At 50.2% G+C, this 22,226-nt stretch overlaps 8 protein-coding genes across 8 annotated transcripts; 6 read left to right on the plus strand and 2 right to left on the minus strand.

Moving 5' to 3' along the window:
• Positions 1-10: 10 nt before the first annotated feature.
• On the minus strand, positions 11-658 carry N7479_003832 (uncharacterized protein; the record flags this gene model as incomplete). The annotated part of the gene is made up of 1 exon (XM_057251529.1): positions 11-658. The coding sequence occupies one exon, from the start codon at positions 656-658 to the stop codon at positions 11-13; it is 648 nt and encodes a 215-aa protein (XP_057110854.1).
• A 1,288-nt stretch (positions 659-1,946) lies between these two features.
• Positions 1,947-2,840, plus strand: N7479_003833 (uncharacterized protein; the record flags this gene model as incomplete). The annotated part of the gene is made up of 2 exons (XM_057251530.1): positions 1,947-2,398; positions 2,492-2,840. 2 exons carry the CDS (start codon positions 1,947-1,949, stop codon positions 2,838-2,840), a joined length of 801 nt encoding a protein of 266 aa, XP_057110855.1.
• A 450-nt stretch (positions 2,841-3,290) lies between these two features.
• On the minus strand, positions 3,291-5,309 carry N7479_003834 (WD40 repeat domain-containing peptidylprolyl isomerase; the record flags this gene model as incomplete). The annotated part of the gene is made up of 3 exons (XM_057251531.1): positions 3,291-4,726; positions 4,780-5,154; positions 5,237-5,309. 3 exons carry the CDS (start codon positions 5,307-5,309, stop codon positions 3,291-3,293), a joined length of 1,884 nt encoding a protein of 627 aa, XP_057110856.1.
• Positions 5,310-5,538: 229 nt separating this feature from the next.
• N7479_003835 (chaperonin-containing T-complex subunit CCT2) lies at positions 5,539-7,347 on the plus strand (the record flags this gene model as incomplete). The annotated part of the gene is made up of 4 exons (XM_057251532.1): positions 5,539-5,541; positions 5,618-5,775; positions 5,849-7,223; positions 7,288-7,347. The coding sequence occupies 4 exons, from the start codon at positions 5,539-5,541 to the stop codon at positions 7,345-7,347; spliced, it is 1,596 nt and encodes a 531-aa protein (XP_057110857.1).
• Positions 7,348-8,723: 1,376 nt separating this feature from the next.
• N7479_003836 (glycoside hydrolase family 76 protein) lies at positions 8,724-10,215 on the plus strand (the record flags this gene model as incomplete). The annotated part of the gene is made up of 3 exons (XM_057251533.1): positions 8,724-8,814; positions 8,871-9,565; positions 9,619-10,215. The coding sequence occupies 3 exons, from the start codon at positions 8,724-8,726 to the stop codon at positions 10,213-10,215; spliced, it is 1,383 nt and encodes a 460-aa protein (XP_057110858.1).
• A 1,097-nt stretch (positions 10,216-11,312) lies between these two features.
• Positions 11,313-14,782, plus strand: ireA (bifunctional endoribonuclease/protein kinase IRE1; the record flags this gene model as incomplete). Its single annotated transcript, XM_057251534.1, has 2 exons — positions 11,313-14,272; positions 14,326-14,782. 2 exons carry the CDS (start codon positions 11,313-11,315, stop codon positions 14,780-14,782), a joined length of 3,417 nt encoding a protein of 1,138 aa, XP_057110859.1.
• A 612-nt stretch (positions 14,783-15,394) lies between these two features.
• On the plus strand, positions 15,395-18,499 carry N7479_003838 (uncharacterized protein; the record flags this gene model as incomplete). Its single annotated transcript, XM_057251535.1, has 2 exons — positions 15,395-15,651; positions 15,730-18,499. 2 exons carry the CDS (start codon positions 15,395-15,397, stop codon positions 18,497-18,499), a joined length of 3,027 nt encoding a protein of 1,008 aa, XP_057110860.1.
• A 563-nt stretch (positions 18,500-19,062) lies between these two features.
• On the plus strand, positions 19,063-21,702 carry N7479_003839 (Branched-chain amino acid aminotransferase II; the record flags this gene model as incomplete). The annotated part of the gene is made up of 4 exons (XM_057251536.1): positions 19,063-19,082; positions 19,131-20,163; positions 20,209-20,444; positions 20,679-21,702. The coding sequence occupies 4 exons, from the start codon at positions 19,063-19,065 to the stop codon at positions 21,700-21,702; spliced, it is 2,313 nt and encodes a 770-aa protein (XP_057110861.1).
• Positions 21,703-22,226: the final 524 nt, after the last annotated feature.

The raw sequence follows: 22,226 nt of genomic DNA on the forward strand, positions 1-22,226 counted from the left end.
AAGCCCCATCTCATACCTCCATCTCATACCGATTAACAATTTCCTGTCCCTTCTTTGGCCCACGCACAACATGTCGACTAGCCCAGCTAAGCACCTCCCCAGTATCAGGATTTATGCGGAATGCATACGCTGTGCGATACATATCATTGATACAGAGATGGTTTCCCCTGGCATTGAGGACCGTAGTCTTGGTCTCATTGCCGGAGGTTGAGACAGAGGGTGGTATAGGCGGCGCAACGAATTCGCCAGTATCCTTCTGTGCAGACACAGCTTCCGACTCTAGCGGCAAACTCGAGTCCGAATCGAAGTCGAAGTCATGGAATAGGTAGTCTGCTTCTTCCAGGCCCGGCGCAACTTTCACGAACCAGACGCTGACGCGTCCGCTATCGCTGTTCAAACGCCATATGTATTTCTTTGTCCACCGTAGGCCCGGCGGCAAAGCGCCTGTACCGACATTGCTAGGTATCTCGCCTTCTTCGCAGTACAGCCAGTCGCGTTCGGTTGTGGAAGGGGTGAGGGGTTGCGTGGTGAAGGTTGCGGTCCCGCGGAGCTCGCCGTTTAGGTCGAAGGGGTTATCGCTCCGGAGGGTTCGGGTTAAGGTCCAGCGAGTGTTGCTGAGGGAGGTTATTAGGGTTGAAAGGAGTTGACGGGAAGGCATTGTTGGCATGATAGGAGGGTTGTTTGGAGAAGGGAGGGAATGCGGGGGAGAGCCTTGAAAGGAATAATAGGTTATCATCCAATCATTGGGCTTAATCCCCTCGGGATAGATTTCTACTTGTTTTATTCTTATTCTTCAGGCCTTGCAAGGTTTACACGCTATGATTGATATAATAACCCCCCTATTAGAATCCACGGGGGAAATGACCTAAAAGGGACATGCAATTTCTCTCTGCCTTCTGTGGCTTGAGACCACATTGCACCTTAGTCCGCCTTTACCTGTTGTATTATATGTCAAAGGATAGAACCCCCAGTTTTCACGTATATTTATCTTACGTCTTTTTAGCCGGTCGAAAAACATCGAACCAAGACATAAATAGAATCTGACAGCCTAAGGGGGTAGAAATGTACATAATAAGCGAAGGCAGCGGGATTAAGGCAGTAAAGTGGTCTCTCAATATGATATAAGAATAATATCTTGTGTTCAATCTTGATCAAAAATCTATACTATTATACTCCAAGGATGCCTATATAATCTTATAAGTTTAAAAAGACATTGAAAACAGATTTATCTTATTCCAACATGCACGACTGCCGATCGTGGGCCCTTGGAGTTAAACAATTTATAAGATCTAGAAGAAACTGAACAGCTTCCTAAGCACGGAATACTCCGTATATATCACTGTACATCATATATGTCAGTACCTCCTTGCATGGGAAATGTATGATCTTCAGCCAAGGCAATGGTTAGTCGAAAATAGCCTTAAAACGTGGGATTCGGGTCAATCATTTACTGCATTCAGCGATGTAAAAGTAGAAATACAACATACTACTTACTACTTCATTTAAAGATTTAAAGATTTGGGTGTCAAGAGGGAATGGGAGATTTCCCGCTTGCGGAAATTAAAAAGAATCCAGTGCTACTGTCAGGCTACAATACTACCTATATACCATATAAGGTAATTAAAAGAAATTAAAAGAACTAGTGGCATTCGTAGCATTTAATATATAGTACCCTAATACTAACTAGTCCCTTATTCAAGCAGAACCAATTAAAAAACCCAAAGAAAAGTACGGAGTAGAAAATACTATATCCGGCATCGTTCGGCCCCCCGACTAGACCCAAAACCATTACTTTTCTGGTCTTTTGGTTGACTCTTCTTTCTCTCTTTTAACCCAACGCAGCTATGGACTGAAGACATTCTATTCAGACATCAACTTGAGCCGAAGGGCCCTTACATTCGCTATTTCAACCCCTCATTAACAAAAAAAAACCGACCACTCTCAAAATGTCACTCCCTACGCGCCTCCCAGTTCTCTTCCTCACTCTTATCGCCCTCGCAATCTCAGCCCTAGCCGCCGACAGTATCCTCCCCACATCTGCCTCCAGTACATTCCCGCAATGCGGTCTGACGTGCACCGTCCTGACAAACGCGGAGACTTCCTGCGAAGCAGCCGACGCCTCAACCTGGACCTCATGCTTCTGCCAGTCGGCCCTTCTCACAGGTCTCAAAACGTCCGGCAGCGTCTGTTCCACCTGTAGCGCCGCCGACCAAACCACCCTCTCAACCTGGTACAATAACTACTGCAACTCCGGCGGGAAGGATACAACGGACACCGCCGCCACAGGAACCAATTCTTCACCCGACGCAGCCTCTACATCTGGTGTCACTAAATCAGATTCCACCACCAACACGAACAAATCCGCCTCCGCCTCCGCCTCAGACGAGAATCCGTCATGGTATGTTTGATCCCCACACTGCAGCGCAAATTGGAGCCCCCAAGTACACCCGCACCGAGAACCAATTGCTAACCCAAATTCCCCTCGCATAAGGTGGAGTTCCCACTGGCGCTGGGTTATCATGCTCATCGTGCTGGTCATCGGATTCTCTGCCATCGCTGTAGTCGGCGTATGGCTCAAACGCCGCCACGACGCTAGACGGCCCAATCTCTACCACGGTGGCAGCAGCAGCATGCTGAGCGCTTCCCTGCCCGTTCCGCACGACGCCGCCTGGGGTCCCGGTCCAGTACCGGTTGTGCAGGCGCATGGCCTCGGTTCTGACTCTCTGGCTAGTAGCTCGCGCTCTACAATGGCGAAGACCAGCACTCCCGTCCCCGGGGCTCGGACACGATTGACGAAGATCGAACAGGAGTCTGCGGATGTGGAGATTCGCCAGGTTTAGCTTAAGGCTTTGTGTTTGATCTTGTTTTGGATATCTGGGGTTCTCATGTCCTTTTTTTTTCTTTTTCTTTCTCTCCTTATTTGCAATGCGCTACCTCCACACCATACCACCCGGCTATGGTTGCATTTCTTGGTGTTTGGCACGGATAATGGGCTTCACGCTGTGCGCTGTATCTTTCTTATTGTTGGCCTTGTGACTCTCTTTTTACTCTCCTTTACTTTCTTTCCCTTTCCTTGTTCTCTCGGGCTTTTGGCCTGGAGTATAGCGGACTGGATTTCTGCTGACGACTGCGTCGATTCTCTCTTACGCTCATATTCGCTATTTTCCTTTTTATTCAAGCTGTCTGACCAAGTGACAGAGTACATAGTACAACGCCTGCGCGCATTTCATGATTCCTTATACATATTTTGTAATACAGTATCTACCTGGATTTCACCCGGGGCTGGTGTCTCACGAGATACTAATGCTAACGATCTTAATATCAACTTCCGGTTTCTCCTTATGCGTCCGCACATTCTCAATCTTATGCACGATATCCAAGCCCTGCACCGCACGCCCAAATACAGTATGCTTATTATCCAACCACGGCGTCTTCTCCGTGGTAATGAAGAACTGACTAGCATTGGTATTGGGTCCGGCGTTGGCCATCGACAGGGTGTACGGCTTATCATGCTTAAGAACAGAGAACTCGTCAGCGAATTCCCCGCCCCAGATAGACTCACCACCAGTTCCGTCGCCTTGTGGGTCACCACCTTGGATCATGAATTTGCGGATCACACGGTGGAAGATCGTGTTATTGTAATAGCCATTCCGGGCATGTGTGACGAAGTTCTCCACCGCCTTGGGCGCAGCCGAGGGATATAGGCGTAGGTGAATATCACCGAAGGTTGTGTGCAGAATTGCAGCAGTGCCAGTCTCAGCGGCTTTGGTAACTGCTGTACCTGTGCCGGCAGCTGCCTGGGTTGGTTTCTCGTTTTGGACGTCCCGGGTAGATTTCGAGATTTCTGTTTCGTTCGTAAACATGTAGAAGCGCACTTTGGCGAAGCCGGTGCTGAAGAGAATGGGGTCGCGTTCTTCGGCTTCCTGGAGGAGTGGGTTGCTACTGGCTGCCATTGAGACGGTCACGACACCTTTGCGTTGCGGTTGTCCTTGATACAATGCGAGGTTGAGTGCTCGGAAGGGCTCCTCGCGGCCGTAAACACGGACTACCCGGTTTGTGTAGGTATTGATGCATTTCACACCATAGAGGGAGCCATAGAGTAGGAAGTGGCCAGATTCATCAAAGGATACGTTTACTTTGCTGCGGGTTGCTTCGCCTTCGAGTTCGCGCTCGACAGCCAGGCGGCGCCCGAACTCTACTTCGTCAAGTTCGTACGGCGCTGTCCCGGCTTGCTGCATATCCGTGATGGTGGTTATTGATTCATCGTATGTGCGGTGAAGTTTTCCAGTTGCGAAGTCAAACACTCGAATCTGTCGGTCTGGGAAGGAAACCGTGGCGAAGTGTTCGCCAGATGGGGAGATTGTGATGGCTGTCGGGACGGACTTGGCTTTCTTAAATGCAAAGAGATTTGTTGAGGATTTGAGCTCGAAGACGTTGTCAGGTTTCTCGAAAGATCCATCCCCGGCTCTCCAGTATTCAATCATTCCTGATTCGTCGGCAGAGACGACGCAATCGAAGGCGTTGTTGAACGCTAGTGAGACGACGGGGTTGCGATGGATCGACTTCAAAATGTGCAATGGCTGTGGATTTTCGCCACGTCCGTCGAATACCTGAATCGTATTACTTGACTCGTCTGTCACAGCTAGCAGGGGAAGCGAGGCCCCGCGCGGGTGTACCCAGCAAATACATCGAGGCACGAAGTCCAGCGTATACATCGACAAGAGATCTATTGATGCCAGTAAGTCACCAAACCACGAGAGTCGCAGATGCCGAGCTTACCAAATGTAATAACATCAAATATCTTCACCGTCTTGTCCACTCCCGCTGTCGCGAAACTGCGGCCGTCGGCGCTGACAGTTACGCCCCGTATCTCGCCTTTGTGAGCAAGGAACTCCTTCACGAATTCAATGCCTTCCGCCATCTTCTTCCAGAACTTGACAAACCCATCGACGGAGGAAGTGATCACAAAGTCTGTATAGGGTGCAACAGTCACAAAGGATAATTGGTCCTTGTGCATAAGAGATTTGGAGTACCGCGCGGAGAGTGGTAGCGCATTGATGTAGACTTTCTCGAAAGGAAGCTTGCGCCGCTTCTTTTTGGGGGCTACCTCCGAGGGCAGTGCAGGGCCGAAATCATCGTCGGAGGAGTCATCACCTAGCAATCGCATAAAGTTAATATCTATTACATGCCATTCGAGGGAGCGGTCTGGACAGTATCCATGATGCAGTGGACTCACTATTCTCAGCCTCAACAGCAGAGTGAGGCCGCTTGTTCACGGGAGCCTGAGCGAGTTCGCCGGAGTCAGCCATTGTCGATATTGACAGAAACAAAGTCAATTCTAGCGAAAGAAATCATCACGACAGAAAGGAAACGTCCAGAGGCATCCCGGGCGGTGATGCAGTGCAGCCAATCACAAGCTCGGGCCAATCGTGCGGCAACTTTTCTCCTTTCCCACCCCACTGTTGACAGGAGAAGTTGATTCAACCTTTCCAGCAAGACATTTGATCTTTGGTCGATTGCCTTATTCAGCTGGTCATCATGGTATGCTATTTCCCAATCCGACCGACGAGAGCGTGGAAAATATGTGTTTGCACTGGCTCACCTGTACCCCTCCCAGGCATCTTTCGGCAATCCCACACAGATCTTTGGTGACGATGTCATTGAAGAGAAGGGCGAGAATGCCCGTCTATCGGCCTTTGTCGGTGCTATCGCCGTCGGAGACCTCGTGAAGAGTACCCTTGGTCCCAAGGGAATGGACAAGATCCTACAATCTGCGTACGTGGGAGAATTATCGACAATCCTATGTCCTGATATAACCTCGGAAATACTGACATGGCTGCTCTCGCAGATCCACAGGAGACATCCTAGTGACGAACGACGGTGCTACGATTCTTAAGTCCATCGCCTTGGATAACGCTGCGGCTAAGGTTTTGGTGAACATCTCTAAGGTCCAGGACGACGAGGTGGGTGATGGAACCACATCAGTCACTGTTTTGGCCGCCGAGCTGCTGCGTGAGGCCGAACAGCTTGTTGCCAAGAAGATTCACCCCCAGACTATCATCGAGGGCTACCGGATAGCCAGCAAAGCTGCCCTCGCCGCTCTCGAGGCTATCGCGGTCGACCGCAGCCAGGACCCCGAGGCTTTCCGCAAGGACTTGCACGCCATTGCCCGCACAACACTCAGCTCGAAGGTTTTGTCACAAGACCGGGACCAATTCGCCAAGTTGGCTTGTGAGGCCGTTCTGCGTCTCAAGGGATCCACCGATCTTTCTCACATCCAGATTATCAAGAAGGCCGGTGGAAAGCTGAGCGATTCGTACCTCGATGAGGGTTTCATTATGGACAAGAAGGTCGGTGTGAACCAGCCTAAGCGGTTGGAGAACGCCAAGATCCTGGTTGCCAACACAGCAATGGACACAGATAAGGTCAAGATTTTCGGTGCTCGAGTCAAGGTCGAGTCCACCGGCAAGCTTGCTGAGTTGGAGAAGGCAGAGCGCGAAAAGATGCGCCAAAAGGTCGAGCGTATCAAGGCTCACGGTATTAACTGCTTCGTTAACCGTCAGCTCATCTACAACTGGCCCGAGCAGCTGTTCACCGAGGCTGGTATCATGTCCATCGAGCACGCCGATTTCGATGGCATCGAGCGTCTGGCCCTTGTTACTGGTGGTGAGATCGCCTCCACCTTCGACCACCCCGACCAGGTCAAGCTGGGTGGGTGTGATTTGATTGAGGAAGTTATCATTGGTGAGGACACCCTGATCAAGTTCTCCGGTGTGGCCGCTGGTCAGGCCTGCACCATTGTGCTGCGCGGTGCTACTGAGCAGCTCCTCGATGAGGCTGAGCGTTCGCTCCACGATGCTCTGGCCGTCCTCTCGCAGACTGTCAAGGATCCCCGGGTGACACTTGGCGGAGGCTGCGCCGAGATGGTGATGTCCAAGGCCGTGGAACAGGCGGCTCAGAACACAACCGGCAAGAAGCAACTTGCTGTCGACTCATTCTCCCACGCTTTGAAGCAGCTGCCTACCATTCTTGCCGATAACGCCGGTCTGGACTCCAGTGATCTGGTGACTCGCCTGCGCTCGGCCATCAACAATGGTATGACCAGTTCCGGTCTGGATCTGTTGACGCCCGGTGGTGGTATTGCGGATATGCGTGAGCTTGGTGTGGTTGAGGCTTATAAATTGAAGAAGGCGGTGGTTTCGTCTGCCTCAGAGGCAGCCGAGGTATGTAATTCCCTGTCTCTTATTCTTGATACTCGATTTGGAATACGTGCTGACTCTCTCCTAGCTTCTCCTACGGGTGGACAACATCATCCGTTCGGCTCCCCGCCAACGCACTCGGATGTAATGGATACGATTGTGATGACATGGATGAATTCATCTCTGTGCTCTTTCTATGAAGGAACTAAAAAAATGTGCAATAGAAGTTCAACTAAGTACATGATCTATCCATCTAGCCACTTGTGTAGTCTGCCAAGTAGATATACGGTGCAACATGAGCTGTACCCTGTGTTATTAGTTACCTCAAATATGGCTCGTAGCTTAGAGTTGCATAATGCGCCACTGTTAATGTACTAGATGCACATACATTGTTAACCTGGATCCTTACATAGGCAATAGGATCGAATGCCAAGACTGCCGCTTTATACAAAGTAGATCCACCAGGACATGGGTGTTGTATGCACTTGCTATATATATATGTATTCTACTGCAACCTACGTAATTTGCATCGTAGGACTTCACTGTGGTTTTTTGATAGATTTTACAACCCCACTAATTATAACGCATGGCATCATTATTGTAACCGTACATAGAGTGATGAGGAACAAGCCATCCAACCTCAATACTTGAATGAACAACGCTTAGAACCTATGCGCATTGTACAGCAATACTTCACGAGTACTGTCAGCCTTGAAATATATATCTAAAACACAAAGCTGAGTAGGACTGGGTACCTGAAAAAGGAGGCATCAACTCCCAAAACGGAAGACCCAAAGCGGTTTGTGGCGTAGCCAAGGCAGCAGGATAGCTGGAAATTCCAGGCACATACAAAGCTTAGTGTATGGAGTATAGCTATGTAGTTTCTAATCATGTCTTAGATTAATCTGCAGCTATAAATGTCTGTTCCGCACACTTGTATGTTGGATTTTGACATGACGATCATATTCCCATCCCGTGGGTCATAAAAGTGGGTGATGGAATTGGCATTGCTCGGCATTGCTTGGGCAGTTTATACTACTTCTCACTAGTATATAGAGACTACAATATATGAGTTTTGATAGAAGTGATACTAAGATCAAATGCACAAGGGATGTCTTAGCGAGTTCAATGTTTCATTTGCCTTCTGCAGGGTCGGATTTACCGCCAGGGACTTGAGTCTAACCGTCATCGTTTTTGTTTTTAGGGGCAGTGGACCAGCAATCCAGCAATTCAACAATCCAATAATCCAATAACCCCCACTGTAAAAGGAGAAAAAAGAAAGATAGAATCTATAGAAGATACTATATAGTTGGAAGAAAAGTGACTACATATTAAAATAGCTGTACATTCTTAAACGCAGACAGCTGTACCAAAAACTGCAACCCCCCGGTACTGTTACCGGGTACCCCGATATTCCCTGTGACCTTTTCTTAGCCACTCCCTTTTACCTTCTTCCCAAACTTCCATTCTCTCTATCTATCTCCCTTATGCCGTTGGCCTTTACGCTCGTTTGAGATTTTACACATGATTTTGTCCAAGTGGCTGGCCACTCTACTGGGCGGCGCGTTCGCCGTCCAGGGTGCCCTCGCAATCGAGTTAAACATCGATGATGAGAGTACGGTTCCCTCCACCGTCGATCGCATTCGTTGGCTAATTCAGTACTTCTCTCAGACTCCCTCAAAAGTGCAGCTAAAACCGTCGCCACCACCATGATGAAATTCTACGACGATCGCGAATCCAAGAACATCCCCGGTAAACTCGATGGCACCTGGTGGGAGGGCGGTTCCATGTTCATGACCCTTATTCTGTACTGGTTCGTGACCGGCGACGACCAGTTCAACACCGCCATTCAGGACGGAATGTACTTCCAGAAGGGTGACGACAATTTCTTCCCCAGCAACTACAGTCAGTACCTGGGCAACGACGATCAAGTCTTTTGGGGTCTCGCTGCTATTACCGCCGCCGAATTCAACTACCCCGAACGAGATGGCGAACCCTCCTGGGTATCCCTCGCACAGGGTGTCTTCAATACCCAGTACCCCCGTTGGGATACCAGCAGCTGCCACGGTGGTATGCGCTGGCAGATTTGGCCATACCAAGACGGTTATCTGACGAAGAACGCGATTTCAAATGGAGGACTCTTCCAACTTTCGGCCCGCCTCGCCCTCTACACCGGAAACAAGACATATGCCGACTGGGCTGAGCGGATTTGGGATTGGAGTGCGACTACCCCGTTGCTTAAGCAGAAGAACTGGAACATCGCCGACACTACCACTTGCGGTACGCAGTGCACGGATCATGGTGATTTCCAATGGACCTATAACTATGCCACCTATATCAGTGGTGCTGCCTACATGCACAATTACGTATGTCATCCTGTTCTACTGCGAAACCAGAGTTGGTACTAACTTTGGACCAGACCAATGGCACCGAAACGAAATGGAAGGAGGGTGTTGAGGGTCTTATCAAGACCTCCCAGCAGTTCTACCCGACCACGGGATTTAATGGAGCCGGCGGCCAAATTCTCTCCGATATCACCTGCGAACCCTCCGGTAATTGCGATCGCAACCAGATCACCTTCAAGTCCTATTTCAGCAACTGGCTCGGAGTGTTGACTACAATCGTCCCTGGTACTTATGACCTGATTATCCCTCAGTTGAGAACTTCGGCTCAGGCCGCTGCAAAGCAATGCTCGGGAGGTGAAGATGGTACGACTTGTGGTATTCGCTGGTACAAGCAAGCCGCCTGGGACGGGTCCCAAGGTCTAGAGCAACAGATGGCTGTGCTGGGTGTCCTGTCTGCCAATCTGATTCCCTTCAAGAACAAGGGGCCAGTGAGTATAGCATCGGGTGGAACTTCCAAGAGTAACCCGAATGCCGGCACCAATTCCTCGGACACTCAGGTCCCCGTATTGAACACCATCGGTACTGGCGACCGTGCAGGTGCGGGTGTCTTGACCGTCATCTTCGTTGGCGCTTGGGCTGTTGCTGTGACTTGGATGATCCGCGGCGGTTAAGGTCTTCCATTTTCAATATCTACCTCTTCATCTTCTTGGGGTCATACGTGATCCCTTCTCTTTTTTTTTTTTTTTTGTTTTATAATCCCTTTCTCTCCACATGCTTCTGTGGCTACATGCTCCTACCCCTGTATCTATCTTGATTTTTCTTGTGTTTCTCTTTTCCCCTTCACTGGCACTTTCCGGCGTGTACTGCACGAGGACGGGGTTGCGGCGTTAGATGTGTTGCTTTGATTTACATAATTGTGTTTTTTTTTTAAAAAAAAAAAAAATTCCTCGGTGATAATGGACTGACTATCTCTTCATGATATTCCTACTCCGTACTGTGTACGGAGTATACCTTACAACTTCGCTGTCTTGCCCTTGATTGGTCTTACCCCTGACAGACAGCCCTGCAGAGTACCTGACCCACCCTGAAAGGCTGGGGGTTCAACTTTTTTTTATCAAGAAATCCATACAAAGACTTCAGAATGATCAATAATAGTCAATAGTGTAACCAGAACTAGACAATGCCCAAACTTGGCTGACTGGGTGTATATATAGAAGGGTGACATATGTAAGTGTGTTATAAGCAAATATATGCAGAGAGCAATGCCTACTAAGGGAATAAGGGGAATACACATACTCGAATGTTCTTATTGTTCTAGGCTATGCTGTATTTAGTGTAGACCGAAGGCGTGCCCAGACGTGAACCAAAGTACGTTACCTGTACTTGACTGTTACAGCTCTGGAGACGTGAAAACCCCCGTCACAGCCTGTAATGTACACGTGTATTACACACAATCTCTCTGCCTGCCCTCGTGCTCTTCAATCTCTCTCCCCTTTCATCTCTTCAACATTCTGGCATTCTAGCATTCTCACCATCTTTTCATGCATTATTATTAGACTATAGGTGAAATTTTCTACCGTTTTACATTTTGAACATTCGGTGTGTGGGGGATGATCCGCTATCCGGATTCTCGACTCGCTCCACACCGTCACTTGTTCCGTTAAAACCTTTCTCCGTTTCGATATCGGCCCATGAGACGTCCTCCGCTACCTCCTTCGCTTCTTCGATCGTTCACCTACCCTTCAATCTTTGTGCTGACAGCTCCACGATGCGGTGGCGGCTGCCGGGCGCCCGTACGACACTCCCCGCCAGTGTCGCACTCCTCTTACTACCAGTTCTGGTCGCTCCGCTGCAGCAATCAGATCCTCATGACTCCATCTCTCGCGTCTCTGTGCCACTAGCACAAGAGTCATCAAAACAACATGCGGCCCATGTGGCCGCACCACCCATCGTGAAACCCAACGATGCGAGCGCCCTTGCTACTCTGGCTCTGGCAGGCTCCGGCCGTGCCGTTCGAGCCCCTCCTGTCCAAGCCAGCAGCACGTCTGCAGGCTTGGCTTCGCAGCTTCACGCGCGGTCCTTGCAGGACTGGGAGGTTGAGGATTTTGTGCTGCTGGCGACCGTCGACGGAACTATTCACGCCCGTGATCGCAAGACCGGGACTGCTCGCTGGGCCCTGGAGGTCCCGAGTAGTCCAGTGGTCGAAAGCATCTACCACCGTGCGAATCGTTCCAGCTTTGACGATACAGAGCCTGAAGACGACTTTTTATGGATCGTCGAGCCGAGCCAAGATGGCAGCCTTTATATCTACAGCCCCGCCCCAGACGCCGGCTTGCAAAAGCTCGGTTTAACTGTGAAGCAGCTTGTTGACGAAACTCCATATTCCGGTACCGACCCTGCCGTCACCTACACTGCTCGGAAAGAAACTACACTGTACACCATTGATGCCCGGACTGGTAGCATTTTGCGGGTGTTCAGTTCTCGTGGTCCCATTACCGCTGCACCTGAATGTCGGAAGGTGAACGGGGAAGATCCAGACTCTGATGAGTGTGAGTCCACATCCGGTACTTTGGTTCTTGGTCGGGTTGAATATGCCGTCGCCATACAAAACACTGAGACTGGAGATCCAATTTGCACCTTGAAATACTCTGAGTGGGCACCGAACAACCGTGACATGGACCTACAGAGCCAGTACTACAGGACAATGGACCAAAGCCATATTTACAGTATGCATGACGGCATTGTGCTGGGATTTGATCACTCGCGCATGGATCGGCCTCGCTATACCCAGCGCTTTTCGTCCCCTGTGGCCCGAGTCTTTGACGTGGTTCGTCCTGCCAACAAAAATGCACCAGATGCCTCGACCCCGCTAGTCCTACTCTCACAACCCCTCCAGCCCCCGGATCCAGATTATGGATCTCTTGACGATGATAGGGACATGCGCGTATTCATCGATTGTACTGATGCAGGGGGCTGGTATGCCTTTTCAGAGGAAACCTATCCCCTGGCCACAGGCCGCGCACCCATGGCTCAATGTTATGACAAAGACTTTTTCCGCCGGGGGCAGGCACTCATGAGTTTGACTGCGCGTCAACAACGGAATGCGTTGGCCGGTGTTCACTCTCTCACTGGCCCTCGTATCATCCGTCCCCATATCCCTAGAATTGCTGGGTCGTCTACCTCCGAACTCTCCAATGACACACCACGGGACATCCTTCGCAGTCCTTCTGAGCTGGCTTTGCCTCCCGCCTTGCGAAATAGCGCCATCATTCGCAAGAGCTGGGACAATGCTTTGGACATTGTTGTAACGTTGATTTTACTGTTCATCTGCACCTTCATCTACTTCAACTCACATCACCTGCGCGATTTGGCGAAGCAGAAATTGGACATCAAGAACATCATCAACTCCAATGATAAGCCTTCGCTCTCGACCCCTTCCACCCCTCTTGTCGACGGTGCCCCGGATATAAAGCGTTCATCTACACCAACCCAACAAGTCCCCAATGTCACAGTCAATTTAGATTTGGATGATGCGTCGCCAGAGGGTGGATCAACACCGCGTGCCTTGCGAGACTACACTCCAGACTCCACCCCGCGGGTTAAGATTCGTGAGCCGTCACGTGGGCCTGACGACGAGGATGCCGATGAGCCTGGAAAGCCGAAGAAAAAACCCCGCGCTCGTGGATCTCGAGGAGGAAAGTCACATCGTCGTCGCAAGAAGCCTGAAAGTGAGGGTGATAGTCCCGAGGGGGCCGATCAGGTCGTGGAGCAGGTCAATAACCTACCCTCCCAACCTCAACTTGAGCCTGGTGTCCAGATGGTCCGGACGATCTCGAACGAGGTTATAGAGATGGATGGCGTTGTCCGTGTAGGCCGGCTTCAGGTTTTCACGGATGTTGTGCTGGGACATGGCAGCCATGGAACTGTGGTTTACCGCGGTTCCTTCGATGGACGAGATGTCGCTATCAAGCGTATGTTGATGGAATTCTATGACATTGCATCCCACGAGGTGGGCCTATTGCAAGAAAGTGATGACCATCATAACGTGATCCGATACTTTTGCCGTGAACAAGCCGCCGGGTTCCTGTATATTGGCCTCGAGCTTTGTCCAGCATCTCTTCAGGATGTGATTGAGCGTCCCACTAGCTACCCAGAACTAGTCCAAACTGGGCTAGATCTACCCGACGTACTACGGCAGATCACCCAGGGTGTACGTTACTTGCACTCATTGAAAATCGTCCATCGTGATCTGAAGCCACAGAACATTCTCGTGGCTATGCCGCGTGGCCGCTCTGTTTCGCGGTCACTCCGGCTTCTTATCTCAGATTTTGGCCTATGCAAGAAACTTGAAGACAACCAAAGCTCGTTCCGGGCAACCACTGCCCACGCTGCTGGTACTTCTGGCTGGCGTGCTCCTGAGCTCCTGGTGGATGATGATGGTCCCATGTCTCTCGCATCCCAGCACACCGAATCATCGGAGCCCGCTGTGGTGGACCCGCAGACCAACCGCCGCGCCACTAGGGCTATTGACATCTTCTCACTGGGTTGTGTGTTCTACTACGTCTTGACCCGTGGCAGTCACCCATTTGACAAGAATGGCAAGTTTATGCGCGAAGCCAACATTGTCAAGGGCCAATTCGATTTGGAAGAATTAAACCGCCTAGGCGACTACGCTTTCGAGGCGGATGACCTCATCCGTTCGATGCTGTCTCTGGACCCTCGCCAACGGTAAGAATCCTGCTTTGCAGAATCGCCTTCAATGTACTAACGTGAATTTCTAGTCCTGATGCAAGCGCTGTATTGATGCATCCGTTCTTCTGGCCCCCATCAGACCGTCTTACCTTCCTCTGCGATGTATCTGACCACTTCGAATTTGAGCCCCGCGACCCTCCATCAGACGCACTGCTCTGCCTGGAATCAGTGGCTCAGCGCGTAATGGGCCCTGAAATGGATTTCCTACGCTCGTTGCCGCGAGATTTCAAAGACAATCTTGGCAAGCAGCGGAAGTACACCGGGGGGCGGATGCTGGATCTCTTGAGGGCTCTCCGCAACAAGCGCAATCACTACAACGATATGCCTGATCATCTTAAAGAGAATATTGGCGGCTTGCCTGAAGGATATCTCAATTTCTGGACATACAGGTTCCCAAGCTTGTTGATGAGCTGTCATGCGGTCGTTGTCGAGCTGAATTTGACTCGTAATGATCGCTTCCGCAGGTACTTTGTGCCTCCGGAATAGATTTTTGTTTCAGGGGTAATTTTTGGAAATCATATATAAGAACTATTTTAAGAAGTTATCTCATCTGTACTCCGTACTCCGTACTCCGTAGACTGTTCGCCAATAATGATCTACAACTATAACTTTACAGTACAACATACTCTGTACATCTGCATCATACAACTGTAGAATATCAGCCTGCATGGATTGGATCTAGGCAAAAACAAAATAGCACGAATGAGCCATTTCAAAGCTTCTAAGGTTATTATTCTCGATTAGATAATAATCGTTCTGCGAATGGATGTATCTCATAGACATGGAAGATAAGTGGATCGTGGATATGTCTATATATGTGCTGCGCCAGTTTCTTCCGCATTCCCTCACTTTTTTTCCCTCTCATCCACTCACCCTACACCATTCCGTTTGGTGTTTGGCGCCTTGTCTTTTTGAGAAGACATGTGTGTCTGATAACTTCATATTTCTTAATTTGCTTCCTACCATTAACTACCGCTCCGCACCAGCTCTACCAGCTCTACCATTTTCACTTGTACCTTCACCTCCCCCCACGCGTCATTCCTCCCACCAAAACCACCAGCTACATGCAACTCTACTGGATATCCTAAAATTGACACAATGGTCTTTCTTCGACTTTCAATCAAAGTCTTCCCGCGGGAGCAGCTGAGTTCAAACTCGACCTCCAGTTGGGGCAGGTCCTTCCTTGGCGCACGAAGGTCTACGAACGATGACTCTAGCCAGGGCTCTGCAGTCTCCACGATATTGAAGAAACCCGGGGTCTTCCTGCTTGTCCTTGAACAACCCGAAGAGGTTTCGCTCGGTGGACTTGCGGGCATGATCCAGGAGCATTGGACAAAGCTTCACCCAGAGCTAGAGTGAGTGTTGTCATACTTGCTGCATGAGAAACTTATCCGGTCTATCGAACGCCAATTGCTAACTATATTGGTTGATAGACCCCTTTCAATCAAGAAAATCCTCGACGATACAAAGGAGGATATCGACCTCCACCCCGATTTGACTGTTGCCGATGTCTGGGTTGACTATGGAAAAGCTCGCACCGACGGCCTTGACCAGCGTGGCACCGTTCGCGTCCTTCAAAAGCCTACCTCTGCTGCCCCGGAGCGATTCCCCTCTGTCGACCAGGATTGGGATGCTGCTATTGTGGCCTACGAGCACAAGCGTGCGATGAAGGTTAAAAAGGAAGCCATGGAGAGTCAATTCCCTACCATTCAGGAAGAAGATGAAGAGAGCAACGCCCAATGGCGGGGTAGTCACTCTCGATCTCTCTCTCAATCTCAGTTCCAATGGGAACATGCACCTGAATCGCCTCAGCGTACCAATAATAAGCGTCTTGCCTCAGCTCGGAAGTCACCAATTGAGCACCGTCAGCGTGATTTACCTGTTCCTTCTGTTGAAATCCACAGTCCTGTCACCACTTTCCCTCCAGCAAAGTCTGTCGGCCCTACAATTGCTGGCACGCCGCCTCTCAGGCGCGAAAGTGAGGAGCTCGGTGAGTCTCCATCACCAGCTGAGCGACGAACCTCTATCACCAGATCCAAACATACACTTGGAACTGTAGTTGCCGGGTTCCCAGAATCGCAGCACATGCCTCTAAAGCTCGTAAAGCCACCCATTGCGAGTAGCACAGCTACGCGGACAATTACACAAATGCCCGAGGAGGCCCGATCCCCACCTATTTCGTCTGCGCCCAAATTTCCCCACCAACAGACGCAATCTACTGAGGAGGCTACTGCAAGCTCAAGTGACGGCGAATCACAACCTGTTCTGCAGCATAACGTGAAAATACAAGTCACGGGCTTGACCCACGGAGTTGATGGACAAGGACATCATCTGACGGAAACAGTGGCTAAAATTGTAGCGCAATCCCCACAAAAAGTGCAAACGGAAACGGTGATCGCGATCTCGAGTGAGGAGTCAAGTGAAGAGGAAAGCGACAGTGAGGATGGCAATGTTGAAGTGAAGAAGAAGAAGAAGAAGACTGCCGAGCAGGATCAAAGAGAAACAGAAGACAAGACTGGTTCCGGCGACTCTGACTCTGACTCTGATTCCGACTCTGATTCCGACTCTGATTCCGAATCCGAATCGGACTCTGACTCTAGCGAAGAGAACGGACCGAAGGATGAGCCAATTACTCCTCGGATTGATTATCGCATCCCTATTGTCAAGGATGGAGTTGCGATTGATGCAGAGGGCGATGTACAGATGGAAGGGCACATGGTAACTACGGGCCCCGAGTCCTCACATCACTCGGATCCCTCAATTCTGAAAACCAACGGGACAACCCATGATATTGGATCTCGCAAGCGGAAGCAGGCCTCTGGAGAGCTCACATCGGTCAAAGAAGCTCGCCAAGGACAGGCCCATCCTTCAACCCGGCCCCCATCTACCCCTCCTCGTTCTTTGTCTGCAGTCGTTGTGCCCTCTGGACAGTTCCGGCAGTCCCAGTCCCAGTCACCAGGTGCGCAAAGACGGATCCGTGCGCCTTCCTTCTCGAGCCCGGCTCGCAAAGCCAGCGTTCGAGAGCAAAACAGAATGCCCCCTAAACCTCCCCGGTCCGGAATTGGGTTGGGGATTACGCAGAGCCCTCCTAGCCATCAGCCCGTCGCGGTGGTTCTTTCGCAAGAATCTAACGTAACGTCCACCCAGAGTTCTTTTGGCGGACCGCTTTTCCCAAGTAGCAAAGTGACTGTTACCGATGCGGGTTCTTTTACTGCTGTCAATAAACAGACTCCTGCGATCGACAGAACGAAAGCGCTAACTTCCGCTCTCCGTGCCAAAGATTCCCCGTCAGTGGAGAGGCGATCCGTGTCTTTCGCTGAAGGAGAGAACCTTGCATCTAGCTTTGATCCCGCTCCACGCTCCACCCCACGCAATACTACGATCAGCTCCAAATCTACTCCCACTGCCGTCACTAAGGGGACGCCTTCGAGCGCAACCCCACGAAATGTTACGTCCAAGGCCAAGCCTGCCCGACAAACGCCCACCCCCGTTGTTCAACCTACCGCGGGAACACATTCTACCTCTACGTCTAGCAAGGTCACGCCTAAAGCCAAAGCTAATAACAAAACACCCAAATCTACTTCCAATCCTACTAGGACAACACCATCCAGCAGCGATATGGTCTTCCCACCCGGCTTTGATATCGAACAGTTGACTCAGCAAGTTGAGAGAGAAAAGCAGATGAAGACAAAGGCTGAGACGGACGACAAAGTACAAAGGGACAAGGAAACAACGGAGAGAATGGAAATTGAGCGCAAACTTCAGGAAAACTTCGATCCACAGCTTGTGATCATTTTAAGTGAGATGCACAGCCTCTTGCAAAAAGTGGTCAACACCAATATCCAACTGGTCAGGCGCAAACAGCTCCGCGTCAGACTTGAAAGCTTGCGCCACGATCTTAAAGCCTGCGAAGAGCGATTAGAAGCGACGAAATCCACCCCTCGGGAAACCGTCGCAAAGAAACCAAAACCAACTCTCAAGGACATGCTGAGCAGCCAAAAGCAGGAAATAGCTGCCAAGCTCCGACCTGAGCCCAAATCCGCCCCAGCTCCCCGTAGTGACGTGTATGAAGTGCCCAGCTCCGGCGAGTCCGAGTCCGAGTCCGAGTCTGACTCTGATTCCGACTCCAGCGGTGAGTCGGGCGACATTATGCCCGATGGCCATTCAAACAAACTGCGCAAGCCCCGATCTCGGTCCAATTAAGATGTACGGTTTGCTTTTCGAGATATCCTATTGTTTTGCATGCATTCGATGCTATGCTTTGTTATCCCTATCAACATCACAATAATCCTGTACATTCATTATTTTCACCAGTGTATGATATTGTACCAATGCTGAATACGAAATGTACTTTTCATTTCAAATAGTGTGGTTGAACCCAGTTGAGATTAGAGACACACGATTTGTATTTTTGTACAAAGTAAAGGGTAGATATCGACTCTATACTGGTCTTTGCATCTGTTCCGCGGCATTGAGGTTCAAAAAGGTGTTTGGATACTCGGTCTTAATTTCCGGCTCGGACATATGATCTACAATCCGATGCGATAACCATTCATAGGAATTACATGGCTTTTTGGCCACTCGGTTACAGGGTGATTTTAGCTGGTGGTATCATGTTGATCCTAATTTGCCATTGCTTCAATTTTGGCATAGCTCAATGTTCAACAATTCAAGCAAACGGTTAGTTGATCAGTCCCCTCACTACTCACTAATTCGAACTGTTATATTACGTATTTTGCGTCGGCGATCGCTCACTATTCCTAATCATGGCAGCTGTAATGCCCAGGTAAGTGTTGCCACCACACACGGCGAGTCTCACTCTAATGTAACGCAGCATCGGATACACGCCACACCCCACGGCAATGATGAAGGCAGCGCAGTGGATGGGTACACGAGCTATCGAAGTGGGAGTCGTACCCAAGCCCAAGATCACAGACCCCAGCGACGCCATCGTCCAAATCACGCACTGCACGATCTCCGGTTCAGACATCCACCTGTACGAGGGCGAGCTCAAAGACGCAATGGAAAAAGGTGACATTCTCGGCCAAGAAGCCATCGGCGTCGTAGAAGAAGTTGGGCCCAATGTGAAAATCCTCAAAGCCGGTGACCGGGTCATCATCCTACCCGTCATCTCATGCGGTAGCTGCCAGTATTGCCAGCGACAGGAGTACTCGCTCTGCGATAATACAAACCCATCCAGGGAAATGGAAGCAGCCTACGGCCACCGAGTCGGCGGCAAACTGGGCTACAGCCGGCTCTGTGGTGGGTATCCAGGCGACCAGGCGGAGTACTGCCGCGTGCCGCATGCAGACTTGTCGTGTGTCCGGGCGCCGCCGAATATTGATGCGCGGAAATTACTGGGTTTAACGAATGTCGTGACTACGGCTTGGCATGCGCTGGAATTGGCTGAGGTGCAGGATGGGGATGTGGTGGGTGTATGGGGTTGTGGGCCTATTGGGCTCGCAGTGCAGCGACTGGCGAAGCTCCGCGGGGCTAAGAAGGTCTATGCTATGGATAAGGACGCGCAGCGACTGCGGATTGCGGAAGATTTCGGCATGACTCCTGTTGATGTGGATGCTCATCCGGATGTGGCCGAGTATATCCTGTCGATTCAGGACAATGGCATTGATCGGTCTATTGAAGCTAGTGGGTCCCGTAGTTCGCAGAAACATGAGTTTCCGGCTATGCGGGCGATTGGGCTTGAGAAGGATAGTGGCGATACATTAGGGGCCATTATCAAGGCAACCCGTAAGGGTGGTAATGTGGCATTGATTGGGGATTTCTTTTTTACAACGCATGATTTCCCAATTGGGCCTTTGATGCAGAAAGCGCTGACAGTGCGTGGAGGTCAAACGTGGCCGCAAAAGGTAGGTCGGGTTCCATTCTTCCGGTCTGAATTAATAGCTTACTAGGGGCAGTATTATCCGTTCTTAATGGACTTGGTGGTGCAGGGCACACTAGATCCCTCGTGGATGTTCACGTATGTGGACGAATTTGAGAATATCGCGGATATGTACCACAAGTTCTCGCAGCATGAGGTTCCAGGCAGACTGAAAGTGTGTTTAGTGACGGCCTTTGGACGCAGTGAACAGATGCAACCCACCAGCGACCTACCAGTCGACGTCCGAGGCTCTGACGTTGACGAGTAGTGAGATGTAGTCAGCGAAAACCTTAAAACATCTCCGATATAAATAAGCATTGACCGCCGCGGGGATTGAGCACTCCACAATTCTTCATCATGTTTCCCCCACCACCCATTGCACTTGATTGGAATAATATAGGCTTTAAAGTCCGGGATGGTGAGCAATTGCCCTTTAGTAAACCACAGTAGATTCTCATCCATATCAGGCAATGGCCATGTTGAAATCCACTTCTCTCACAGCGGGGAGAACAAATGGTCAGCACCACAATTCGTTACCTCGCCCTTCATGCCAGTGCATGGGATGGCGCCGGGCCTAAACTACGGCCAGCAAGTCTACGAAGGTCTTAAAGCCTTCCGTCACCCATCCAACGACAAGATAACCATTTTCCGCCCCGACCGCAACGCCAAGCGCATGCAGTACTCTGCCGAAGTAGTCTCCATCCCGCCTGTTCCGGAGGATCTGTTCATCGAGTGCGTGGGGTTAGCAGTTGGTGCAAACGCCGAGTACGTACCACCCCACGAGTCCGGCGCCGCAATGTATGTCCGACCCGTGCTCTTCGGCTCCTCTGCGCAGCTGGGGCTGAGTCCACCGGATGGGTACACGTTAGCAGTATTTGCTATGCCGACTGGCGTATACCACGGATTGAGTGCGGTTGAAGCGCTGATCTTGGAGGACTTTGATCGCTGTGCACCGCATGGGACCGGTGCTGCTAAAGTTGGTGGTAATTATGCACCTGTGTTGCGGCACAGTGACCGGGCACGACGGGAAGGGTTTGGAATCACCCTTCATTTGGATAGTGCGACTCGCACTGAAGTCGATGAGTTTTCGACTTCTGCTTTCATTGGAGTGAAGCGTGACGGAGATCACATCACTGTCATCCAGCCGGATAGCCTGAATGCTATCGACTCAGTTACGGCGGCATCAGTGTTGGAAATTGCCTGCACCCTGGGATATCGGGTGGAGAAGAGGCGGGTTGCTTATGAGGAGCTGCGGGATTTCGATGAAGTTATTGCTGCTGGTACAGCGGCAGCGTTGGTACCTGTGGGTAGTATTACGATGCAGTCCCGTGGTGATAAGTTTGAATACCATTGCGGGTCTCAGAAGGAGGGTGGTGAGATTTGCATTAAGCTGCTGCAGACTCTTCGTGGTATGCAATCTGGAACTGTTGAGGATACCTTGGGCTGGAATTATGAGGTGCAGGCACCTCCGAAGGGTTGGATACAGCAAGAGGAGATTGAGCTGAGTGGTGCCATTGTCCCATAAATGCCTAGATAGGTTCATTTAAAAATACGCTTCAAATTTCCGTAGCCACTTTTTAGTTCCCTAGAAATAAATGTTAATATACCTGTAACGAGATATTGGGCGTAACTAAACCTGAACAAACCCACCCTAGGCATATACTAGCCAGATAATATATGGGCAGATATGATTCGGGAAATTCCAACATTTCGGAGTTGAATTGTTAAGGACTAGAATATGATAGTACATGTATCATTTCATAGCAAGTTAGATATAAGATATAACATGTATAACATATGTTGATGTCTTGGATTAACCGAAAAAGGACTTCTACTCTGTTCGGAGTACGGAGTAGAAGGAGATAGGTAAAGCTAATATAATGCAAATAATACAAACGTTGCAAATATTAAACCAACCCTCTCCATGGAGATAAGGGGAAGTCCCCCTTAATCACCGACACTTATGCTCGGGGTCGGGATATTATACAGTCCGTTTGGATTTGGGCCCAATTATTATTTTAATATTGACTCATCAAACTCGTTAGTGTT

This window comes from Penicillium vulpinum (assembly GCF_028829585.1).
Source record: "Penicillium vulpinum strain IBT 29486 chromosome Unknown utg000002l_segment0_segment0, whole genome shotgun sequence".
NCBI classification, from domain to species: domain Eukaryota; kingdom Fungi; phylum Ascomycota; class Eurotiomycetes; order Eurotiales; family Aspergillaceae; genus Penicillium; species Penicillium vulpinum.